At 35.3% G+C, this 21,169-nt stretch overlaps 1 protein-coding gene across 4 annotated transcripts in view; it reads right to left on the bottom strand.

Annotated features, from left to right (window-relative positions):
* KCNJ3 (potassium inwardly rectifying channel subfamily J member 3) overlaps positions 1 to 16,374 on the bottom strand; it is a 261,183-nt gene extending 244,809 nt beyond the window's left edge. For 2 of the 4 annotated variants that reach the window (XM_007494181.3, XM_001365699.4), the window contains exons 1-2: positions 13,788 to 16,374; positions 2,056 to 2,272 (exon numbers count right to left, since the gene is read on the bottom strand). In XM_007494181.3, coding sequence (XP_007494243.1) covers positions 2,056 to 2,272; positions 13,788 to 14,495 — 925 coding nt within the window. In that variant the 5' untranslated portion in view covers positions 14,496 to 16,374. Of the gene's footprint in view, positions 1 to 2,055; positions 2,273 to 13,657 lie in introns of those variants that run through there. The other 2 variants (XM_056793877.1, XM_056793878.1) reach the window with 2 other exon arrangements.
* Positions 16,375 to 21,169: the final 4,795 nt, after the last annotated feature.

The following is a 21,169-nucleotide window of genomic DNA, read 5'->3' as shown; positions in this document are numbered from 1 at the left end:
AAAAACGATCCCAAATTTAAGTTACATTCCAGATCAGTATTCTTATTAATAATAAATACTTAGTAAACTATAAACAGGTGTGCCAGGACATCCAGTACCACAAATGCACTCAATTGTCATTATTTGGAGTTATGAAACCATAAACCACAAGAGAACAATAAAATATTTATTTGACATCTGTTCTCTAAGTTGTGATAACAAGTCATCATTTGAACAAATGAGCCAAAATTAATATGAAATTTATCTCAAAAAGTTTTAATTAATAAAACACATCTAAAACATATTCAATAAAGAGTAGAAAAATAGATCAACAGATGGCCTTAGAATTAGGAGAACCAGAGTTCAAGTCCCATCTCTGACAGGTGCCCCTATACAAATGTGTAACCATAGACAAATCACTTAACCTCTTAGTTTCACCAAGGCAACTCTCAGAGTGTACAAATTACAGAAAAATTGCTCATCTACTTGAGAGGAAGGAGTTGCCACACTGAGAGTTCCCTAACCCAGTGAAACCAGGGATTCAGACCTATTCCTACTGCCAATGTGTGTGTGTGTATGTATGTGTATACATATACATATATATATATATATATATACACACACACGTGCACTTATAGTACTAAGGGAAGTTGCCTAATTTGCCAACTGAATCATCTATATTTCAAAGGAGAAAATTCAAATAGGAAGTCTTAATAAAAAATTAGATAGAGCTTAAGTATCCAAAAGAAGAATAGAAAACTGTAAATGTTATATAGAAGTCTTTAATTACAGATTATGTTAATATTTCCCTTGGTTCTTTCCTAAGACACTGACAACTTGAATAGATATCTAGTGAGAATGATATATGATCAAATATCTTAATGTTTGCAAGAAGCAGTGTTTGTTTCTGCAAGTCTTTGTGTTTCCTTATTATGTTATACTCACAAATAAATACTCAAGACCTTTAGACAATCCATACAGTGTTTCCTCAAGGATAAATATTATCATCTCCATTTTATAGGTAAAGAAATAGATAGGGGAAGTGATTGTCCAGAGGTCATGAGGCAAGGCAGCCATGAAACTAAAATTTAGAAGTGTCTGAACAGCATTCCTCATATCAAATAATGATCAATATTTAATGTTTATATATATTTATATATTATATGCAATTTATTTTTAAAAAAGATATAATTTTCTTTAATTACCAAGGAGACATATGTATACAAATAGACATATATGTATACACACACCTTTATTTTCTAGTTAGTGCTTAATATACATTGAGTCTATTGAGGATCATTACTTGGAATTTTTTTAACATCCTGATCCCAAATTAAGGCTCTCTCCACCCTTATGCCACTTCAACACTAGTCATTTAATATGTGGATTCCCAAAAAACATTTTCATTTTGTACCTCACTTTTTTGCCTACTCTCATACTTCCCTAAAATAATTTAAACAAAGAATTAGTACAGTATTTAGATGAGCCTTGGGTATTATCTATACAAAGTTCCCTCTCTCAAAAAAAATGATCAAAACTAGGTAAAAAGCAGTATGTAAAAAGCATTGTTCATGTATACTATTTTTTAAAAGAAAGAAGCTTCCCATTAAGGTTATGGTTACTAATAGTTTCAATAGTTTTTTTTCAGGGACAGCCAAAGTATAAAACATAAAAGCAATTTTTCATGGAGCACAGGTCGTCAATGACATGATCCCATTCTCCTATCTCAAAGGTATGAAGCTATAGAGAATAGATTTAAGTGGATATCATAGGTTTTCATTCCAAAATGAGCAACCAAACACCTTGTAAGGATCTGGATCGATTTTTAGTTTTATGTCTATACTTTTTGTTTCTTATACTTCATTTTCATTATGTAATCCTAATATTCCAAAGAACATTCAAAAGACATTTCATTTAAATAGAAACAAGTAACAAGTCATCACATTTCAATCTGAGACCCAATAGGTTTTGGTATAATTTTTGACAAGTAAAGTCAAGTATTAAAAAAATAGAAGAAAATAAAACTTTGATATGGCTACAGTAAGATTTGTATCACTTAACCATTTTTCTACTCACCAGTTGTTTCCACAATGCCCTCTAGGATGACGACAATCTCGAACTGTTCAGCTTGCATGCTTCGCTGGGATAGGTCATAGAAGGGGCTTTTGGCATCGATCACGTGGCAAATTGTGAGGGGGGAAACAAGAAAAAGTTGATCTGCCCCTGTACTAAAACCTACATCCAGTTCAAGTTGGTCAAGGGGGAGGAACTCACCCTCAGGTGTCTGTCGAGACTAGACAAGCACACAGAAAAAGAAAAGAAATCACCACTAGTACTGAAATGTTCAAGACACCCCAACAGCAATTCACATCACTGTCAACATTCTACCCTCTCAGACATCTGCAACCAAACCCAAATAAATCATTATATGTCTATTTTGTAGCAAATGGGCAGAAGCTCCATATTGTTTGTATAGCAAATAAATGCAATATTTATAAACAATATGAAAGGGGTAGGGGCTGGACCTGTGTTTTCATTGATATAAGGAGTTCAGGATTGAAGAAACAGATCTCTATCAAGCAAGTTGGCCTCTTTTCTAAAGCTTAAAGTCTAAGAGAATTGTATAAAGCAATGAGAGAGTAAGTGACTTGCCTAAAGTCATATAGCTAGAATATATTAGAAGTGGGATTCCAAATCTAGTCTTGTTTGAAAGGTGATGGCTGACTATCATGAAATTAAGATTATTATAATTACAGCTCTCAAAGTCATGAACTTTGGAATGAAAAAAGTGTTTTTAGTACAAAATACAGCCTGCACTAATGTGCAATATAAATAGAAATGCATTCCATCTCATTACAATGTCAGAAAGTTTGGGGGATTTCGCAAGATATATAACTCTTATGGAACATTTTGTTTAAACTTCTTACATTATGACAACTAATGATTCAGTAAATTAGACATGTCACAAGTTTATTAACACAAAGAAGTATCAGAAAAAATTTTGGGAACTAAATTGACATAGTGGAGATGCTTGAATATTAACAAAATAATAAAAATGATACAAAGTAATGAAGAAATAAGTGTTTTTTTTTTCTCTTAAGAGTAACTTTATGTACTTTAAAGCTCATCCAATATAAAAAGATTGTAGATACATTTTGCTAGGGGATTTTAGAATATTAATTACAAGCAAATTATTTTAGAGCTTTTAAGTTTACTATTTAAATAGTATAGAAAGAAAATTCATTTGTGAAGAGGTTTTCTTAATTGAAATCTGCTTAACCAAAATATGATTTTGATAATGTTATATTACTTAAATGAGTTAAGTAAAATATGCTAGAAGCAATAGATTTCTATAAAGCAGTCATTACAAAATAAAATTCCACTGAAATTAATTATTTATAATGACAACTGTTCAAATATTACAGACTTGAAAAATGCTATGGCAAGCCTTATGAAAATCAGTGTAAACATAAAGCTATCAATAGATTTAAAATGGAAGATATTCTCCCTTTCCATTCTCTTTTCATTTCATTCTTATCTGTTATTAAGAGGTAGATAAGGGAATTGGACAAAAGTCAGAAATTTTTCTTTACTTATTGAGAAAGAATAATGGAGGGCTGCGGGGTAGCTCAGTGGATTGAGAGTCAAGCCTAGAGACGGGAGGTCCTAGGTTCAAATGTGGCCTCAGACACTTCCCAGCTGTGTGACCCTGGGCAAGTCACTTGACCCCCATTGCCTAGCTCTTACCACTCTTCTGCCTTGGAGTCATTGACTCCAAGACAGAAGGTGAAGGTTTAAAAAAAAAAAGAATAATGGCCAAGAAGTAAGACTGATTTGATAAACACAAGTTTTTCAGGCCCGGAGAACATTGAGGACATTTTTTGGTGTAGGAGGGGAGGATGCACACCCAATTTGGTAGAAAGAACGGTAATGAGTTTATTTTTGTCTCAAGTTAAGAATTAGAAAATGGAATTCATATGTCCAAATGACATCTTCTGCATCATACAGGATCAAAACAAATTTGAAAATTAAAAAAAAAGGAACTCATCTTAGAAATATAATGCAAGGTTTCATAATGGTGGAATCTGCAGTGGTAAAGAATATTAGGACCAGCATTTGGTCACAAAAGAACTTCAGTGCTGCAATATAGTGAAGCTGCTGCCAGCATTGATAATAAAAAACACAGTTGTAAGAAAAAGACCCAAAGAAATCAATTAGATCCACCTAATTAGCCTCTGACATTCAGTAACTAGACTGAAGCAATCTATATTGAAATAATGAATGATTATGAACAAAAAACTATACCAAACCTATTTGTCCAAAAGGTACAACCAAAAGTATTAGCATCCTTTATTTTTTTAAGTAGATTTGTTCATTTTATGACTTTTGAAACTCTTCAATTCTTTATGTCTCACTTTTTTTTATAAAATCAGCATTGGCAAAACTAGTTTTCTATAAAATATTATGACCTACTCAAAAAGAGGTGCTATACAAACACAAGGCATTGTTATTGTTACTGATTGTAAATGGCAACTTCATTACAAAGACCCATGCTCACTTCTGCATTTGCTGTGATAAAGATATGTGTCATAATCTATAAATAGTTGGTATTTTATTTTGGAACGTTCAGCTCTCTTGCCTCTCCCAAGAAGAATTTCATTTCCAGTTTTTGTTTGTTTGTTTGTTTGTTTGTTTGTTTTTTGCTCAAACTGACACTGGAATTAAGTATTATCTCAATACACACTAACTGAAAGCATAGAGGGATAAACTCTTTGTTCAGTAGACTTTGTGACAGAAGAAAAAAAACAATCTGACAACATCTATAAAGAGGTGAATTGGGGACTAAAAGAGTTCAGAAGATGAAGTTTGGTTTTTAGTTTTAATGCTTATAAGCTTAGTTCTCAGACTTTTAGATTTAGTTGTTTAACCATGGGGCAAGTCACCTTATTTCTATGAACCTCTCTGTCTTTATCTGATAAAAAGTGACTACTCACACTGCCTCTAAGTCACAAGGATGTTGTGAGAAGAAAATCACCATATAAATGTAAGTTCTAATTATTATTATTAAGTAGAAACACTAAATTAGGGAAGCTGGGTATTGACTACACAGAGAAATTATAGAGCTCAAAAAGACCCCTTTCCTGAAAGTTCTATTTCTCTTAAGGTCATGTCTGATCCCTCAGAATATTCCCTAATCTTCCATCCATGTCTTTGTGAACAACTTAACCATGATGTACAACCTTAAAGGGAAAAAAAAAGTTGTACTTCATTTATCTGGCATCACTGGAAAATGAAATTCTTCAGAAAGGGAACAATTCAAATAAAGGAGGGAATTGATGACCTCTAAGGTCCATTTAGCTTCATGTTTAACATCCTGTGACACAGACTTTATAACTAGTTTTAATGGAGTCATTTCCTATTTAAAAAAAAAAAAAACAAATGTCATGGGAAAGGGTTTCCTTTAATCCCGCTTATCTGCTCAAAAACCTTCAAAATTTCTCCCACTACTAATAGGATAAAAGACAAATTCTTCAGCATAGCATTTAAAATCCTCCACTATCTGATTCCTAATTACCCTTTCAACCTTATATTATACTTCCTTTAGGATCAGAAATCTAAAGCCATTAGACCCCTCATTTTATGGATGAGAAAACTAAGACCAAGAGAAATTAAGGGACACAAGTTAGGATTATACAAAGTCAGACAGGATTTGAGCCCATGTCCTCTTACTTCAGAATCAGAAGACACTCATTTGATACCACTCTCATATATTCTTTATTCTAGTCAAAAGTAAATTTCAAAGTTTTGTCCTGACTTCTTTGATCCTTTTGTATATGTCATGCCACATGCCTAGCATGAACTCAATTTACATCTAACCAGCTGAAATTCCTCTTTTCTTTCAAGCCCCATCAAGTAACTCCTCTATAAAGCATTCTCTAATTGCCCCCCAACTGAATATTCTACCTTGTCTCGTGTCATGTGTATGTGTCTTATTTCTCCTACTGGAGAATAAATTTCTTGAAGATAAGGATTATGACATTTTTAAAATCTTTGTATCTTAAGCACTTAGTGCAATTGCCCTGCTCATTTAAACTTTTCTTCATCAGTCATCATTTTAAAAACCTATTATTTTCCCATGAAGTCATATTTTATTTTAGTTTGTCTTTTTCCTCTCTTATCTGGTTGTCAAATCTGATTATTATAAGATTAGCTTCTTCATAACTTTTACCTTCTTACTCTAGTAAAGTCAGATACTTAAAATTATTAAGAAAAATGGTTTAAGAATTAAAAATTAAGTACTAAAAAGGACCAATAAAGTTCTGAATGAGGAAAAGAGTAAAGTTTATGGCTTTGTCATAGGGACTTGTGGTAATCTGTTCCATTCCTCAGATTCCAAGCTTGATTGGGGTTTATATTCAAAATTTCTGAATAAATGGGATGCTACCTATCATGTTTTTAAGACATGGATAACACATCTATGTTCATGATGAGACACATTTAAAACATTATAAAATCTTGTAATAAACATATACATTGGCTTTAGTGTCAATAAAGTTAATTCCAGCTTACTCTAATTCTATTTCTGCATCACCCTAATTTAAAGAAACTGATTTGAGCCAGCAAACATCAACTGATTAGGTCACCTGATTTCTAACAACTTAATGAATATATGCATAGAAACAAAAAAGGGTAAAGTGAAGGGGAAGAAGATACTTTTTAAATAATAACTTTATAACGTAGAATTTTTCATAAGTATAAAAATTATTTCCACCAGTCTGAAATTATTTATTAATATTCAGCTACAAACTAATTTTTCTACTGATCTAACATTTACTATGTTTCAAAAAACACATTCATTATACTTTAATTTACCTTACTATAAACAACATTATTCCAAATAAACTTACATTTAAATAAATGTGAAAGCCATTGATGTTAATGTTTACTTCTACCTTCTTATATGAGCAATTTTATGTTTCATAATTAAGATGCCATTGAATTATTTATAGACTAATCTTTTTTTAGCTTTATCAATTCCTCCATTTTAAAGGGGGAAAAAGCATTTTTAAACAAGTCATAACATTTATTTTTGTGTAATCCAAAACTATACTGATAAAAGTACTAAAATGATTGGTTGAGAAGTAAGAATATTCAATATTTGCAACGTTATACAACCAGTTTTATATTTTTCACTTAATCAACTAGCTAAAGGCATGTAAATTCAGCATGAGGTTGAAAGAGGGGTTTTTAATTATATAAATTCATGACCTTGTAAGTTCTAAGACTTTATAAAAATATCCAATTAATTAAAAATCAATAGAGTAACTGGCTCACATAGGATTATAAATCATGAAATGTTAAGTCTGGAAAAGACCTCAGAATTAATCAGTATCAGTCAGTTCTCTCCTCTTATAGCTGAAAAGCTGAGACCAAAGAAGTGATGATTTAATATCCCCTACCTATGTATTCTTACATAAAGAAATCTGAACTCATGTCTTCCAGTGTTCTGTCCATTATACTTTGCTCATGTCAACATATTACAGTGAAATTTATTTACAAGTGCTAAATTCCAGTGATATATTTGCCAACAGATTGCATAACTGGAGGAGAGGAAAACAAGATTTTTTCCCGTAAATTAAGGTTATTGTTTCATTTTCACAGACCAGGAATGATTATGTAAATAGCTAAATTATATTCAGCAGAAATAATTGGACAAATTACCATGGGATGATGTGGATTGAATTCTTTAGGATGTTATATGCAATAAAGTTCCTAAAAGTGAACATTAGTTATAATTTTTCAAATTTTCCAATGAAAAATCATTGTTACCCATAACTAATTTTATAACCCCCTTGTCTCCAACAAAGGTTTAAAAAAAAGGGCACCAAAGATACAGATTGGAGGCAATCCTAATGATAACCTTACTTAACATTTCAACTAAAGCTTAGAGATGGTAAAAAGTGCTAAAGGGGAAAAACAAAATTCAAGGGGATATGTCTCACCCTTGCCTTTTTCTGCTTTCCTTTTGGGAACTATATGACAATGAATCAATGTTTGATCTTCATTTAAGGGGTTGGGTTGCCTAGATTTTGCCAATAAATATGTTTCTGAAATACGTTATTATTATTCTTAAAGACAGTATTAAAATATAATTTATTGATATGTTACACTTGGTAAAATGTAAGGCAAAGCAATTTGCTGTTTTCCTCATCCATTACCCCTCATCTCTCATTCATCCTCTCATACTATATCTTTACTTGAGTTATAACTATTTCATCCCCTATTTAAAAATAAAATGCAGTAGGTCAGTAGAGATCTTCATGTCACTTTATTTATACTTTCTGGATATTTTTCTTTAAAAGCTTTGACAGAATTGGTAGCCTAGGGAAAGCAGAAAACAATGAGCTAGAATTGTGTAAGGACTCTCTACTCTTTCATTTATAAATATACTTCCTCATCCAAAAATCTTTAAAAGGTACAGAGAGAAGCTCAAGTCAGGAGAGAATGGGAATTACTCTAGGATAGAATTTAAGTATGGGCAACAGAGTTAGAAATAGAGACCAAAACATAGTAGAGCAAGGGCCAGGATAAGTATTAAAACTTAGTGTGCCAATAATGTTAAAAACAGATATAGCCTTAGAAGAGCAGTAAAAAGAAATCAAAAAATTTGGAGTGTATCATTTTAGTTCATTGGAGTATATATGTGCAAGGGGTTCCATTGTGTTGTATATCTTCTATCTATTTATACTGAGAATGTCATATATACATGTTCCACTGAAGGAAATGCTACAGGGCCCAAGTCAAATATGCAGACTTGAAATATTAACCTCAGCAAATAATCTGAACTTAAAAGTTTTATCTTCATGTATTTGAAAACATATGTCATGTATTATGATGGCCTCAAGGCTACCTGGAATTTCATAACTCTCAGATGAAACAACCACTTGGGTTGTATGGATACGTTTAAAATAAAATATAAGGGAAGATAAGTTTTCTTTGTTTTTTTTAACATATCACCCTGCTGCTGACTAAAGACAACTCCACTCCTGCTTCTCAACCAATGCCATTCTCTTTGCTTTCCTTCTTTCCGCTTTTGCTTTTAGAACTTGCTGTGGAACTAGAGATCTTGATTTCTATTTTCTTCACTCAGACTTTATGCTATGAGTATAAAGTCTAATCTTTTCCAACCCCTACTTTTGAAAAATTTACTATTTTAAAAGAACTCTTACAATTTAAGGATAGAAATATGCCTTTTTATACATGTGTGGTAGTAATAAAATGAATCCCGATCCAATCCAAACCAAGCTATTTTAAGTAGATAATGTAATTTGTTGGAGGATTTGATATTAGGCTATTGCCAACCCTCTCCCCAGGAGTTCTTGAAAATTAAATAATATTAGTATTTCTATTGATAATTTGCATGATGATACACCCAACCCACATATAGGGTTAAGGTCTCTCAGAATGTTAAAAGTGAAAGAGAGAAAAATGTTAAATTCATAAGATCATCTGAAGAAAATTGTCTATCAAATACAACATGCATTTGTATAAGAACAAAAAGAGCAAAGTCCTATTAAGGATAGAGCATTAATTTACAAATGGACTGTGACCTATAATCTGAATGAGTTAGCCATTATTTCAAAGACTAGCATGATGATAGAATCATAAAACAAAGTATATATTATAGAAGTGCCAGAAAATCATCTGAAGTTCTAATTAAGTTGAAATTGTTTGACTTGATGCTCTTTTAGATTTCTGTAGTTTGTACAACAAAAAAGAGCTCTGGCTCTACAGTCAGATATTTTAGTCTTAAATTTTCACTCTGCCACTTACTATTTGTGTGAATGTCAATTTTATCATCTGTAACATGAGGAGATGAACCTGATAACCTCCAATGTCCCTTCCAGCTTTTAATCTGTGATCCAACAAATGACTTTCAAGGAGTACACTGCTAAATACAAGTTACCAAAGGAGGGTACTGAAATTCTTCCCCTGATAATCATTAATAATACAACAATTAGAACTATAGACCAAGGTGTTACCTTGCTCTTAGAGACTTGACTAAAGAATCATATGAAGTTCTTTAGTTTAGACACAAAAATACTAATAGTCCAAATACTTTTTTTTCATTAAGTAGTTGCATTTTTCTAGCTAGAGTCCCTTCATACAAATAGTCCCTTTTCAAAACTTTCAGTGTATAGTTAAATTTGCTTGTTATAGTTTCCACCTTGATTTTTGCCAGAATTGAAAAACAATCATATTATTCTAGGGCAACTGGGAAAGGGTGGAAATAAAAATAATTTTCATTTCATATCATTTGTACAAATAAGTGTAGATAAATACTATGGATCACAAGACTAAACCTCAAAAATATAACATAAAATTTTTGTTTTATGTTTTAGAAATATGTTTTCAGATATACTAAAGCAGACTGTTCTAAATAATAAAATGAAGGTTCCACATTTGAAGGATGTTAGAGAATCCAGTTTCCTTCTTGGAATAAAAAAAATTTCTTTGGGACAAGTGAAAAAGGAAGCAAAAATTTAAAAAAAAAGGAAAGACAGTGAAAATTAACTTCCATGTAGACCTATAGAAAGCAAATATAAGAGAGGCAGGAAAAATGTTCCTGCTGGAAAGGATAAAAATATTTTTCTACATTACTACATATTATATTATTATCTTTGAAGATAATACGATCATAGAAAAGAAATTAGACTTTGCTATAGGACATCAAGGAAATGTCATTTTCACAGAAATAACTATATTTCTTTCATCTCTGTAGAGGTTGTATTTTTTCTTCTTCAAATTATAAGTAAAACTCAACATATAATACCAAGGAAAGACATTCAAAGTTGGGAATAAACTTTCAAACTCCTTGGGTTGAACCTAAACTCATAATTCACTGCATGAGTCTTTGTGGAAACAAATGTTGACCTAAATTATAAGTAAATATTTAGTGTCACATATTTTAAAAATGCAGTTAGTCCATAAAGGTCACTTTGCCAGTACAGCTTTGAGAAAATTAGCCCAATAGCTGACAACTATCTATTAAAAAACATGATGCTTTCAAATTTGAGAAGAAAAAAAAATGTGATCCTGTTTTATCAAAATCTAAGACTTATTTAGGGTTTTTTCAGGTTATTTTTAAATGAGGGCAATTACAATAAACATTGACCTCAAATGAACTACTAAAATTGGCTGGGTGAAATGTTGCCATTGTGGTCACCACTTCAGTAGACTGTCTTCCCATATTTCTGCTAAGAAATTAATTCTCTATATAATTTTTTCTTCATCTACATAACTGTTATAACTCCCCTTCCCCAGCATCTCAACAATCAAAAGGATTTAAAAAGACCATTGCAATGAAATTTTAACCACTGATTTATATGACCTTGTATTTATATAGCACCTTGCTCCAAGTTCCTAAAAATTCTTAAACATTAGGTACTCAAGCAAGGAACTTCTAATGGATTGTGTGATCTAAGTGGAGTTGCCTAAGGGCCCAGATGCACTTCAAGAAAATGTACTTCTATGTGAAGAAGCAAAAATAAGCTGCTTATTTTCAAATAACTTCCATGTATGGCTGAAAAATTTTATATCTACAATGATGTTTCAAATCCCTCTCCTAAAGTAATTTTCTCAGTATAAAAATTAGTTTTTATCAAAATGTTTAAATGAATTGTTTTTGGTTTGATAAAATTGGGGAATGTCCATCAGTATATCATAACCTTTTATTTTTTTCATTTTGGTGAGGCACAAATAAGACTGACCATACTTATACCATTGAAAGAGAGGTTTATGTGGCACATAAAAAAATACTTCCTAAAAAGACATACATTAAACATTATTCTTTTTATACAATGCAAAGTACTTCTTTGGAGTTCTTCAATAGAAGAATCCCATCCTTTGCTTTGGGATTATTTTATGATCAGTTCCTACCCTACAGGGAAGGAATTTAAAGAAATGATAATTCAAGGGACTATCTATGATTCTTTTTTAGTGTGTATGGAACTAAATAAATGTATCAATATACACATTTATACGTATATTATCCACATACATAGGGCAAGCCAACTTACACTATAACATTACAAAAATGGCATTTCTAAAGCAGACAAAGGTCACTTATTTAAACAATAATCAATAAAACAAATTTTCTACATATTTATTAATGTGGACAATCCCTAGAGCTCACCAAAGAAGAATGTGACCTACATCATTTTTTTTTGTTCATAATTATTATCAGGAGACAGTTTATTACAAACTCTTGATGTGTGTAATAAATTATCTGAGATATTACAAAGAGCACATACTGAATAATATAGCAAAAGCATTAATGTTTACAGCACAGCCTAAATTGTAGAATACTTTAATGAGTTATATAACTTTTATATATTACAATTAAAGTTCCTCTCAGAAAATCTTTTTATTCAATGTTCACTGTGTGAGTTCTTGCTAATAATTAAAGCATAATCATTAGTAGACCTAACAAGTAAGGCTGCTTAGGGTAAACACTATATTCTCAGATTAAGACAGGGATTCAAACTTTAGAGGCATGCCTTTGAATTAAGTGATTAATACATTTAATTTTATTAATCCTAGTTCAGAAACTGGCTTCAACCCACCCTTCTTTTATTAGTTAATTCAGCCCCCTTTTAAAAAATTATCATATATATCTGAATGCTAACTAAAGCTAACTCCTCCTGGAAATGACGAATTTAAAATCACTCACATAGGTTAAATTGATTTGAAATGTGGTATTCTGGAGCCTAATTGGATGATTCTGCCATAAAAGGACAGCTGTGTCTCTTGTTTGCTCTAGTGCCCTCTAAAGACAAGATGGGCATGGTCATAATCACTCCATATGCAATTTATTTTAGTCATTTAAGCTGCTGATGTTTGGAAGCCTTCTTTAATGGATATGGAAAAGCTTCAAGTACAAATTGTAATTGACAATGGCTTCATAGAAACAGGCAATTTAAAACCTGCTTAACAGAGGCACTGATAGAAAGTAGGTAGTTAAGATTTCAAAAAAGTATTTCAATCTTCCTCTGCAAGAAGTTCTAAAACTTAAATTTGAGAGGAAAAAATAAAAGCTAACTCAAATCCAATCGTGACTTCCACTTCTGGTAATCACTGCTTTAGTGATGCTAGTAGAGAACTAATGAGTTGGAATGGGTTAATCAGATTGGGGGGGGAGGGGGCAGGATGAGTTTATTTTGTTTTCCTCAGGATTTTTGCTTTTCTTCCCCTCCTCTCAGGAAAACAAGATTAAAAGTGTTTTTGTTTTTTTTCTTTTAAGGGAAAAGGCCACAGGTGCCAAATGAAAGTGATAAGTGATATTAAAGATCCTTTCCCACCCCACTCCCAAAATAAAAACTGTCCAATTTAATAACTCAAATTTATTGGAGAAAGGTATGGAAAACAGAAACAAATCTAAAGTGTTGTGAAGGGCAACAAGAAAAGGCCGAAAGGGGAAAAAAAGAACAAAACCAGGTACATAATCCCCTCTGCATTTAGAAAAAAGAACCCCAAAAGATGCTCCCAATAAGTGTTACTATTTCATAAAGGGACGCTTTCTCCTATCATAATAAATTAAATAAAGGTATGAAAGGCAGCGAAAAGAAAAATGGATTGAGCGCCCACTTTGCTTTCCTAGGACAGAAAGTGAGTTTACCTGTTGGGATTGCGAACCAGAAGAAAAGCTTGAAGGGGAATCTAAGCTCCGCCTTGCTGATTTTTCCAGTGGGTAAGGGTGAGGGTGAGGATGAGGGTGAGGATTCAGAGTGGGAGGATGTCTGACTTACTTTGAGCAGCTTGCAGCGGATCTGAGCGGAGACCATGTGGCTGTTTCGCAGGTTTCCCACTCTGAACATGAGTGTCAGCTTCCCGTCCCTCATGGAGATCACTGAGTGCTCGCTGAACATAAGGGTCTCCGCCCGCTTCTTGGGCTGGGACATCTTAATGAACATGCAGCCGATCAGGAAGGCATCCACGATGGAGCCCAAGATTGACTGGAAGAGGAAGAGAATGATTCCCTCGGGGCACTTGTCGGTGATATAGCGGTAACCATAGCCGATGGTGGCTTCAGTCTCGATGAAGAAGAGGAAAGCAGAGGGGAAGTTGTAGACATTGGCCACACAGGGCGTGTAGTTGCCGACGTGGGCTTTGTTCAGGTCTCCCCTGGTGTAGGCGATCACCCACCACATGGACGCCATGAAGAGCCACGCCACAGTGTAGGTGAGGATGAAGATGAACAGGTTCCAGCGCCACTTGAGGTCCACCAGAGTGGTGAAGAGGTCGGAAAGGTAGCGGCTCGTCTCGCTGCCCAGGTTGCCGTGTTGCACATTGCACCGCCCGTTCTTATCCACGAATCGCTGCCGCTTCTTCCTAGGAACCAGCTGCTGCTGCTGCTGCTGCTGCTGCTGGGGCCCCTGGCCCTGCAAGCCCGCGCTGCTGGACGAGGTGGTCACTACCTGGTAGTCGTCCCCAAATTTCCTGCGGAGCGCAGACATAATACGGGGGAGCGGGCCAGATTCAAAAAGGAAGGAGGCGCAGGAGCGAAGCGCTGCAAACCAATACCAACAAAGGGGAGGGGGGTAGGAAATGAGAGGAGAAGCAAATGGGGAGGGAAGGAAGGAGGGAGGATACCCAAGCAGGTATCCTAAGTCTCTTAGCCCCCCTTTTCCTTTCCTGCTCAGGTACAGCGCCTTGGCACCTCCCCTGGGACAAATTCCTTCTTTCTGATTTGAGTCCTAAAAAAGGGGGGGGGGTGCTCTCCCACACTTAACAGCAGGAGAAATACAGGCAAGAACAGAGCCTAGTTTTACCTTTGTACAATTAAAGCTCTTTTCTCTCTTCTTTCCTCATTTCCCTTTCCTTCTACCTCTTTTCTTCACTTCTCTCTCCCTTCGGTTGTACCCGCAAGTTGTAATAAAAAACAAAACATTAAAGAACAAAACAAAACAAACAAACAAACAAACAAAAAACAACCCCCCCGAAAAACACCCTACTCCCACTCCACCTGCATATTAGCTGAGCAGCTAAGACTGAACTGCTTCCCTGGACCCACCCCCCTCCCCCCAAAGCCACCCCTCTTCCAGGCTACCCGTGTCAGTCTCCCTGCTTCCTCTCCACTCTGGGTTCCTATCCTTCCGCCAAAATTGGATACAAAGGCATGTCTGACCAGTTCTGATGCGACACCCCACAAAACGCCCCCCTTCCTTCGTTCTCAGAAGATAGCACAGCAGTGCCCTTCTTAGAGGCAAATCCGAGACTTCCTTCAATTCGATGCCCGGCCAGGCTTTCACTGGCGCCAGACAGGGCTCTTCAGCTGGACCCAAGAGTGGCAGGGCCGCCCCCCGCGAAGAGACGACGGGACTGGCAGTACCAGATCTGGGAGAGGGATCGCCAATGGGGGGGGGGGGGGCGGTGCGGCGAATACAAGGGAGGAAGAGAAGGCAGCAGTAGCAGCAGTGTCTTCCCTTCTCAAAAGCCTCTTACTCCCAGGTTGTTTCCTTCCTCGCCCCCACTTTTCCTGGTTTACCACGTCGGGTGCCAACGCAACTCCCCGATAGCCCGCCTGCTCCAGTGCGCACCAGAGAACACCCCCCCCCCCTCCAAAGGAATCCTGGTATGCTGGGCACAGCTCCTAGTTTCACTGCGTCTCTTCTCCCCTCCCCTTTCTCCCCCTACCCCCAACCCTTTCCTGGCAAATCGAAGTGATGCCTTTAGCAAGGAGGTTAAAGCTGGAAGCTGGCGATCACACTTTCAGGTCAAAGAGGAACGCTGTTCCTCTGTTTCCTCTTCATAACAAGAGCATTTACCTCTCTCTTCTCCAACCTACCCCTTACCCCTTTTCCACTTCAGTGTGTGTGTGTGTGTGTGTGTGTGTGTGTGTGTGTGTGTGTGTGAGAGAGAGAGAGAGAGAGAGAGAGAGAGAGAGAGAGAGAGAGAGAGAGAGAGAGAGAGAACGTGAGGGAGAGAGAGAGAGAGGGAGCAGGAGGGAGAGAGGGAGAAAGAGAGGAAAGAGCAGAGGGTCTGTGGGAGTGTGGTGTTGTTGGTGCGTGTGATCAGCTGCAGAGCTCTGCTAGCCCCGCCTGTCCCAGCCTTCCCCCAGTGTTCCAACAGCCTGAATTGCACCTCCGCTCCCGAATTGAGCCTGCAGTGTCTCACAGCACAAGAAAAGGCAAGCCCCTAGAATCAGCAGCGTCTCAAAATCTGCTTGCCAACACCAGCCAACTCTCCTTTGCCCCATCAGCCAGAAACCACCGCAGCAACCAAGTACAGCTACTCTGAAGGAAAAGCATTGCATTCTGTGGTTATAATAACTGTGGCTTTAACTCAAAATGATGCCTAGTTGTGGTGCTCCATCATTTACAGCAGAGGTCCCTTTAAGTAGGGAACAACCAGCATCTGAAATAGGGAAGCAAGAGAAAGGGCTGTAAGAACAAGGTGCATGCAGCAGAGGGACTTAAGAAGAAAAGTGCTGGGTGTATAGGAAAGGTTCCCGACTTAACTTATCAACAATTGCTATTCAATGTAAGAATCCAATATTCCAAATGTTATTCATCAACTTTTAGAAAAGCTGGGTAACTGGGAAGGCTCAGTTAACATAATGAGAGAGAGGGGTACAAAAGGGAAAGATTTGGAAGAAGGCACTAATGTTTATTTTAGTTTCCCTGCTTCTCTGAGGAGAAAGCAGTATGGGTAAATAACAAGAGGGTCTATTTGGGAAATGATAGAATTATTTATTGCAACTAAGTATAAAAGTCATCTATTTGACCTAACCAGAAAGTATCCTATATTAAATGTTTTTGGCATGTATATGTATGTATGTATATGTATGTACTCCTTTTTCTCTCTCCTCCTCTGTAAATTCCATTTAAACAGAATCTACACATATTGAAACACCAGCATGATACAAAAGATATCAGGGAACTTTTCATTACTTGAAATATATGACAAAATATGTTATATGTTTTTTGATAAAAAATAAATTGGTGGTTTGACTGTACTAAAGGTTTTCTACCATTGTTTTGTTGCTAAGATTATATAATAGCACTGTGCTCTTACTATGCTTGTCTATTTTGCTGATGGCTGTGCTTTGGAGTTAGATTTGCCTACAAGAGAACACAAGCCATTTAAAAGTTAAGTGATGTTACGGACTAAGTAAAAAGTCAGCAAAGGTCTTATAAAAGCTTCCTTAAGTAAGGGGTTTTCATCTCCCACCCAAATCCTGCCTTTACTAAAGTCTTCCTGAGCTGTAACATAGTGGAAAGGTATCATTAAATTAATGCAGAACAATGTCATGGGATACAGAAAAACAAATAAAAATATAAAGATAGCATTAAACCCCAAAGTCATCTGAGTTTGGTTGCGTCATACTTCCTATGTGGCTGAACCTTTGACCTGCTTTAAACATTTCAATGATAGACCAGAGAGTCCAGGTAATAGAAAAAGTGACAGCATCCACAACAGCATCATCCTGAAGGACAGCTGGCCTATCAGCATTGAAGTCATATTTTCAGTAGTTTCAGCTCCATGGGATAGGACAGGTAGAAAATGAATGACAGACAGTTGGGTACTAAAGCAGCTGCTGCCTGATGAACTGGAACACTGAAAGCAAAAAAGGGTCAAAGCAGCAGTACAGCAAAGAGAGCTGTATAATTCTGGAAAACTACCTAGAGTGCAACATTAGGCAACAAATGGGAATGTGGGGAAAGCTGGTGCTGTATGTTTTTTGCTAAACTTATAGATAGCAATAGCAGGAACGTCAAAACTAAAGGACTTTGAATTTATGCATCATACTAATTAGGAGTGATAGATTCATACAACCACAAGGCCCTTCAATTACCCAATGTATTGCATATTAAAGCAAAGATACTTGATTCTGGGACACAACATACTTTAAAGAAAATTTCCAAATAGACAAGCTAAAAATGATAGTTGCTTTAGCATTTCAGTATTTTTATGCTATAAACATTATATTTATTTCATCATTCACTGGATGGCACAAAATCTTCGATGTGAACCCTAATATATTAACAAATGGATGAATGTTCTATATCTCCTATATAATTCCCTACCCACTCATCCCCTTCCCATTGCTAACACTGATGACAATTTGTTGTAAAAGAGGAAAAGGCATGGTAGTCTAAGTTCCTATTGCTTTATATGGGATATTTTCCTTGGGCTAAGTCCCTGATTATTCCTTACCACTTGGGAGGAGACCCTTCTCTGAACTTCCTGTAAGTGTTGTGGAGAAACAACATTGCATTCCCTTTTTTTTTTTTAATGCTCCTATAAAAGATCGCTGTTTGTTTTCTCTGTAGGAAAAAAAAACAGTTTCGGATGTGATTGTTCAGATTTAGAAAAAGATATTGACTTATTAGGACAGATAATTCATTTCATCCCATCTTTAATCTTTGCTCCTTACTGTAGCTTGTGATTAAAATTATCTGAAGGTAGTATACTAATTTATAATTATTTATTAGTGAAAGTTGGAGAGAGAGAATCACATAATCACCTGGCTGCACCTAATTAATCTGAATTTTGCCACACTTGTTCTCTGGCCCAAAGAGCCTGTGCCGGCAAAAATCTTCAGTCCAAGCACACCAAGAGTTGAAAGCACCAAAAAAACAAAAACAAAAACAAACCCCTTACACTTGCTCAGTCCCCTCTCTTATAAAATCTTTGACATCATTCCTGGGTCATTCTGGTCAAAGATATTTGATCTCAATCCAAGTCAGAGTCAGTCTTCTGGACACCAGGAGTCACAAGGGACTAGGGCTGGTAGAGAGGCCAGAAAACAATAAGGTCTGTGTTATCCTCCCATAATACACATCACCATCCATTCAAAAAGTGGTCTATCTATAGAGAACTGTTCTAAATTCTACCCCCTACAGAAGAATAATTAAAAAAAAAAAGATGTTCATTGCTTGATATTCCAAAGTTCCATCACTATAGTAAGACTTTATGGAACAGTGGCAGAAGACTTGGAAATTAGTTTGTGCTTTTTTTTTTTTGATTTGTTTCTGAACATAGTGAAAAATATTTAAACTGTTAATGCACTCTTAAATACCACCTTCTCTAAATCACCTGTATTGATACCTAGTTTTTATTCTTTTGAAATCAGATTTCAGTGAGTAGAGAGTAAACATTTTCAAAAAGTTATTCACTCAATAATAGTAAAATTTAATAAGATGATGACCACATAGGAAATTTGTAGCTATCTGTAATTATCCCTTAAACAGGTACTGTTTTTGGCTCCAAGAACAATTGAAACAGGAAAATAATTCCTGTCTCCTTGTCCTTTTCCAACCTCTCCTCATCTAACTCTTAATCTAGTAATTTTAAATCCTATTCTCTCAGCACCAGACAGATGAATGTCAGAGTAGATCAAGATGAGAGAATATCTTCCTCTGTACTAATCTGAGTAGACCAAAAGGACTTTTCCTAGCAACTGTTTGGGTATTAAATTTGTGTTGAAGATCTATACTAAAGCTGATGCCATTCAGCTTTTAGACTTCCCATTTGTTTTTGTTTTCTTTTGAGGGAGATAAAACATATAAAAAAAGAATTGAAAACCTTTTATAAAATATCAAATAAATAATAAGCTACCTTGCTGTTTATGTGGACAGAAATGCCTTTCAAGGGGAAGTTTCCTTTATGATAAACCAGAGAACAAGAATGTAGTGATTCAAAAAGCCAAATGAAAGTAAAATAGATGGGAAAATAAGAAGTCAAAAACCCAGTTCCAGCAACCAGTTGACAAGATCATTCCTTTTCATTTTATAAGGCAGGAGTTGGCTGCTGATAAAATGTCCTCACATAGTCTGTCAATGTCAGAATGCAAAACTCATGTCAAGATGTCACACAATGATTATTTATGCTTCTCTACAATACTGATGAGTGACAAAGCAGCTCTGGAGCTGTGAAAGGTTGCATACAAATTGTTAGTGGATAATACCGCTTAAGGACAACATTGGTATAGGAAGTAATTTAATATGCATAATTAAAACATAGTTTACCTACAATAGGAAAAGCATATACACTTTTATTGCCAATGAATTTTCTAAAAGAGGTACATGCTCTTAAGCTTTCTTAGTGACATTGAAGGATACTAAACATATAGTAATTACATATTTTGCATCTGTAGTATTTATCAAACAATTTATTTCTCAAATGCCATTTTATTTCTCATAGGCTTAAATTAAAGAGGAAGCAAAGAGTAGTGAATGGAAAATTGGCCTCGGAATCAAGATATGGATTCAAGGGCTACCCTCTGATAAAATAACTGGCTGTGACCCTGGATAAGATTCAAGGATTCACAGTGTTCTAGGCAATTCTCTAAGATTAAAAGTTGGAGAAGAGTTACAAATACATGGTATCAGTCTCTCCAGTGGCAATTCCCTATACCACCAAAAACACAGGTCTAGAACAGAGCACATGGGAAAAGAATTTTTTTAAATTCAAAGATATCTCATTTTCCCAACTATATGTAAGAATAATTTTCAAAATATATATTCAAGCTGTTTCCTTTCTTTCCTTCCCCCACCCTGGATATGGTAAACAATTTGATCTGAACCATACATGTATTATTAAGCAAAATACACTTCCATAGTGTTCATTGTTATGAGAGCACATTTACACAAAATCAAAATCACAAAATACACTGGTGTTAAAGACAGTATACTTTCATCTGCATCAATCAAGGGTTCTTTCCACAGTTCTTTTTCTGAAGGTAGATAGCCTTCTTTGTCCTTCAGAATTATCCCAGGTCATTGCATTTCTGAAAGTAGCTAAGTCTTTCACTGTTGATCATGATATAATATTGCTGTTATTGTGTAAAATGTTCTCTTATTTTCTCTTATTTTGTTCTGCAACAGTTCCTGCAGGTCTTTCCAGCTTTTTCTGAAATCATCTTGCTTTTCATTTTTTAGAGCACAATAGCATTCCATCACCAACAAATGCCACAATTTCTTCAGTCATTCCCCAATTAATGGACATCCCCTCAATTTCCAATTTTTTGCCTCCATAAAAAAGCTGCTTTAAATATTTTTGTACATGTAGGACCTTTCCCTTTTTTTTATTTGTTTGTGACACAAATCCAGTAGTGTTGTTACAAGATCAAAGGGTATACGCAATTTTATAGGCCTTTGGACACAGTTTCAATATGCCTCCCAGA

The sequence above is a fragment of the Monodelphis domestica genome, chromosome 4, assembly GCF_027887165.1.
Source record: "Monodelphis domestica isolate mMonDom1 chromosome 4, mMonDom1.pri, whole genome shotgun sequence".
Lineage (NCBI taxonomy): Eukaryota > Metazoa > Chordata > Mammalia > Didelphimorphia > Didelphidae > Monodelphis > Monodelphis domestica.
Note: the sequence above shows the minus strand (reverse complement) of the source record. Positions and strands in the feature narration are given on the sequence as shown.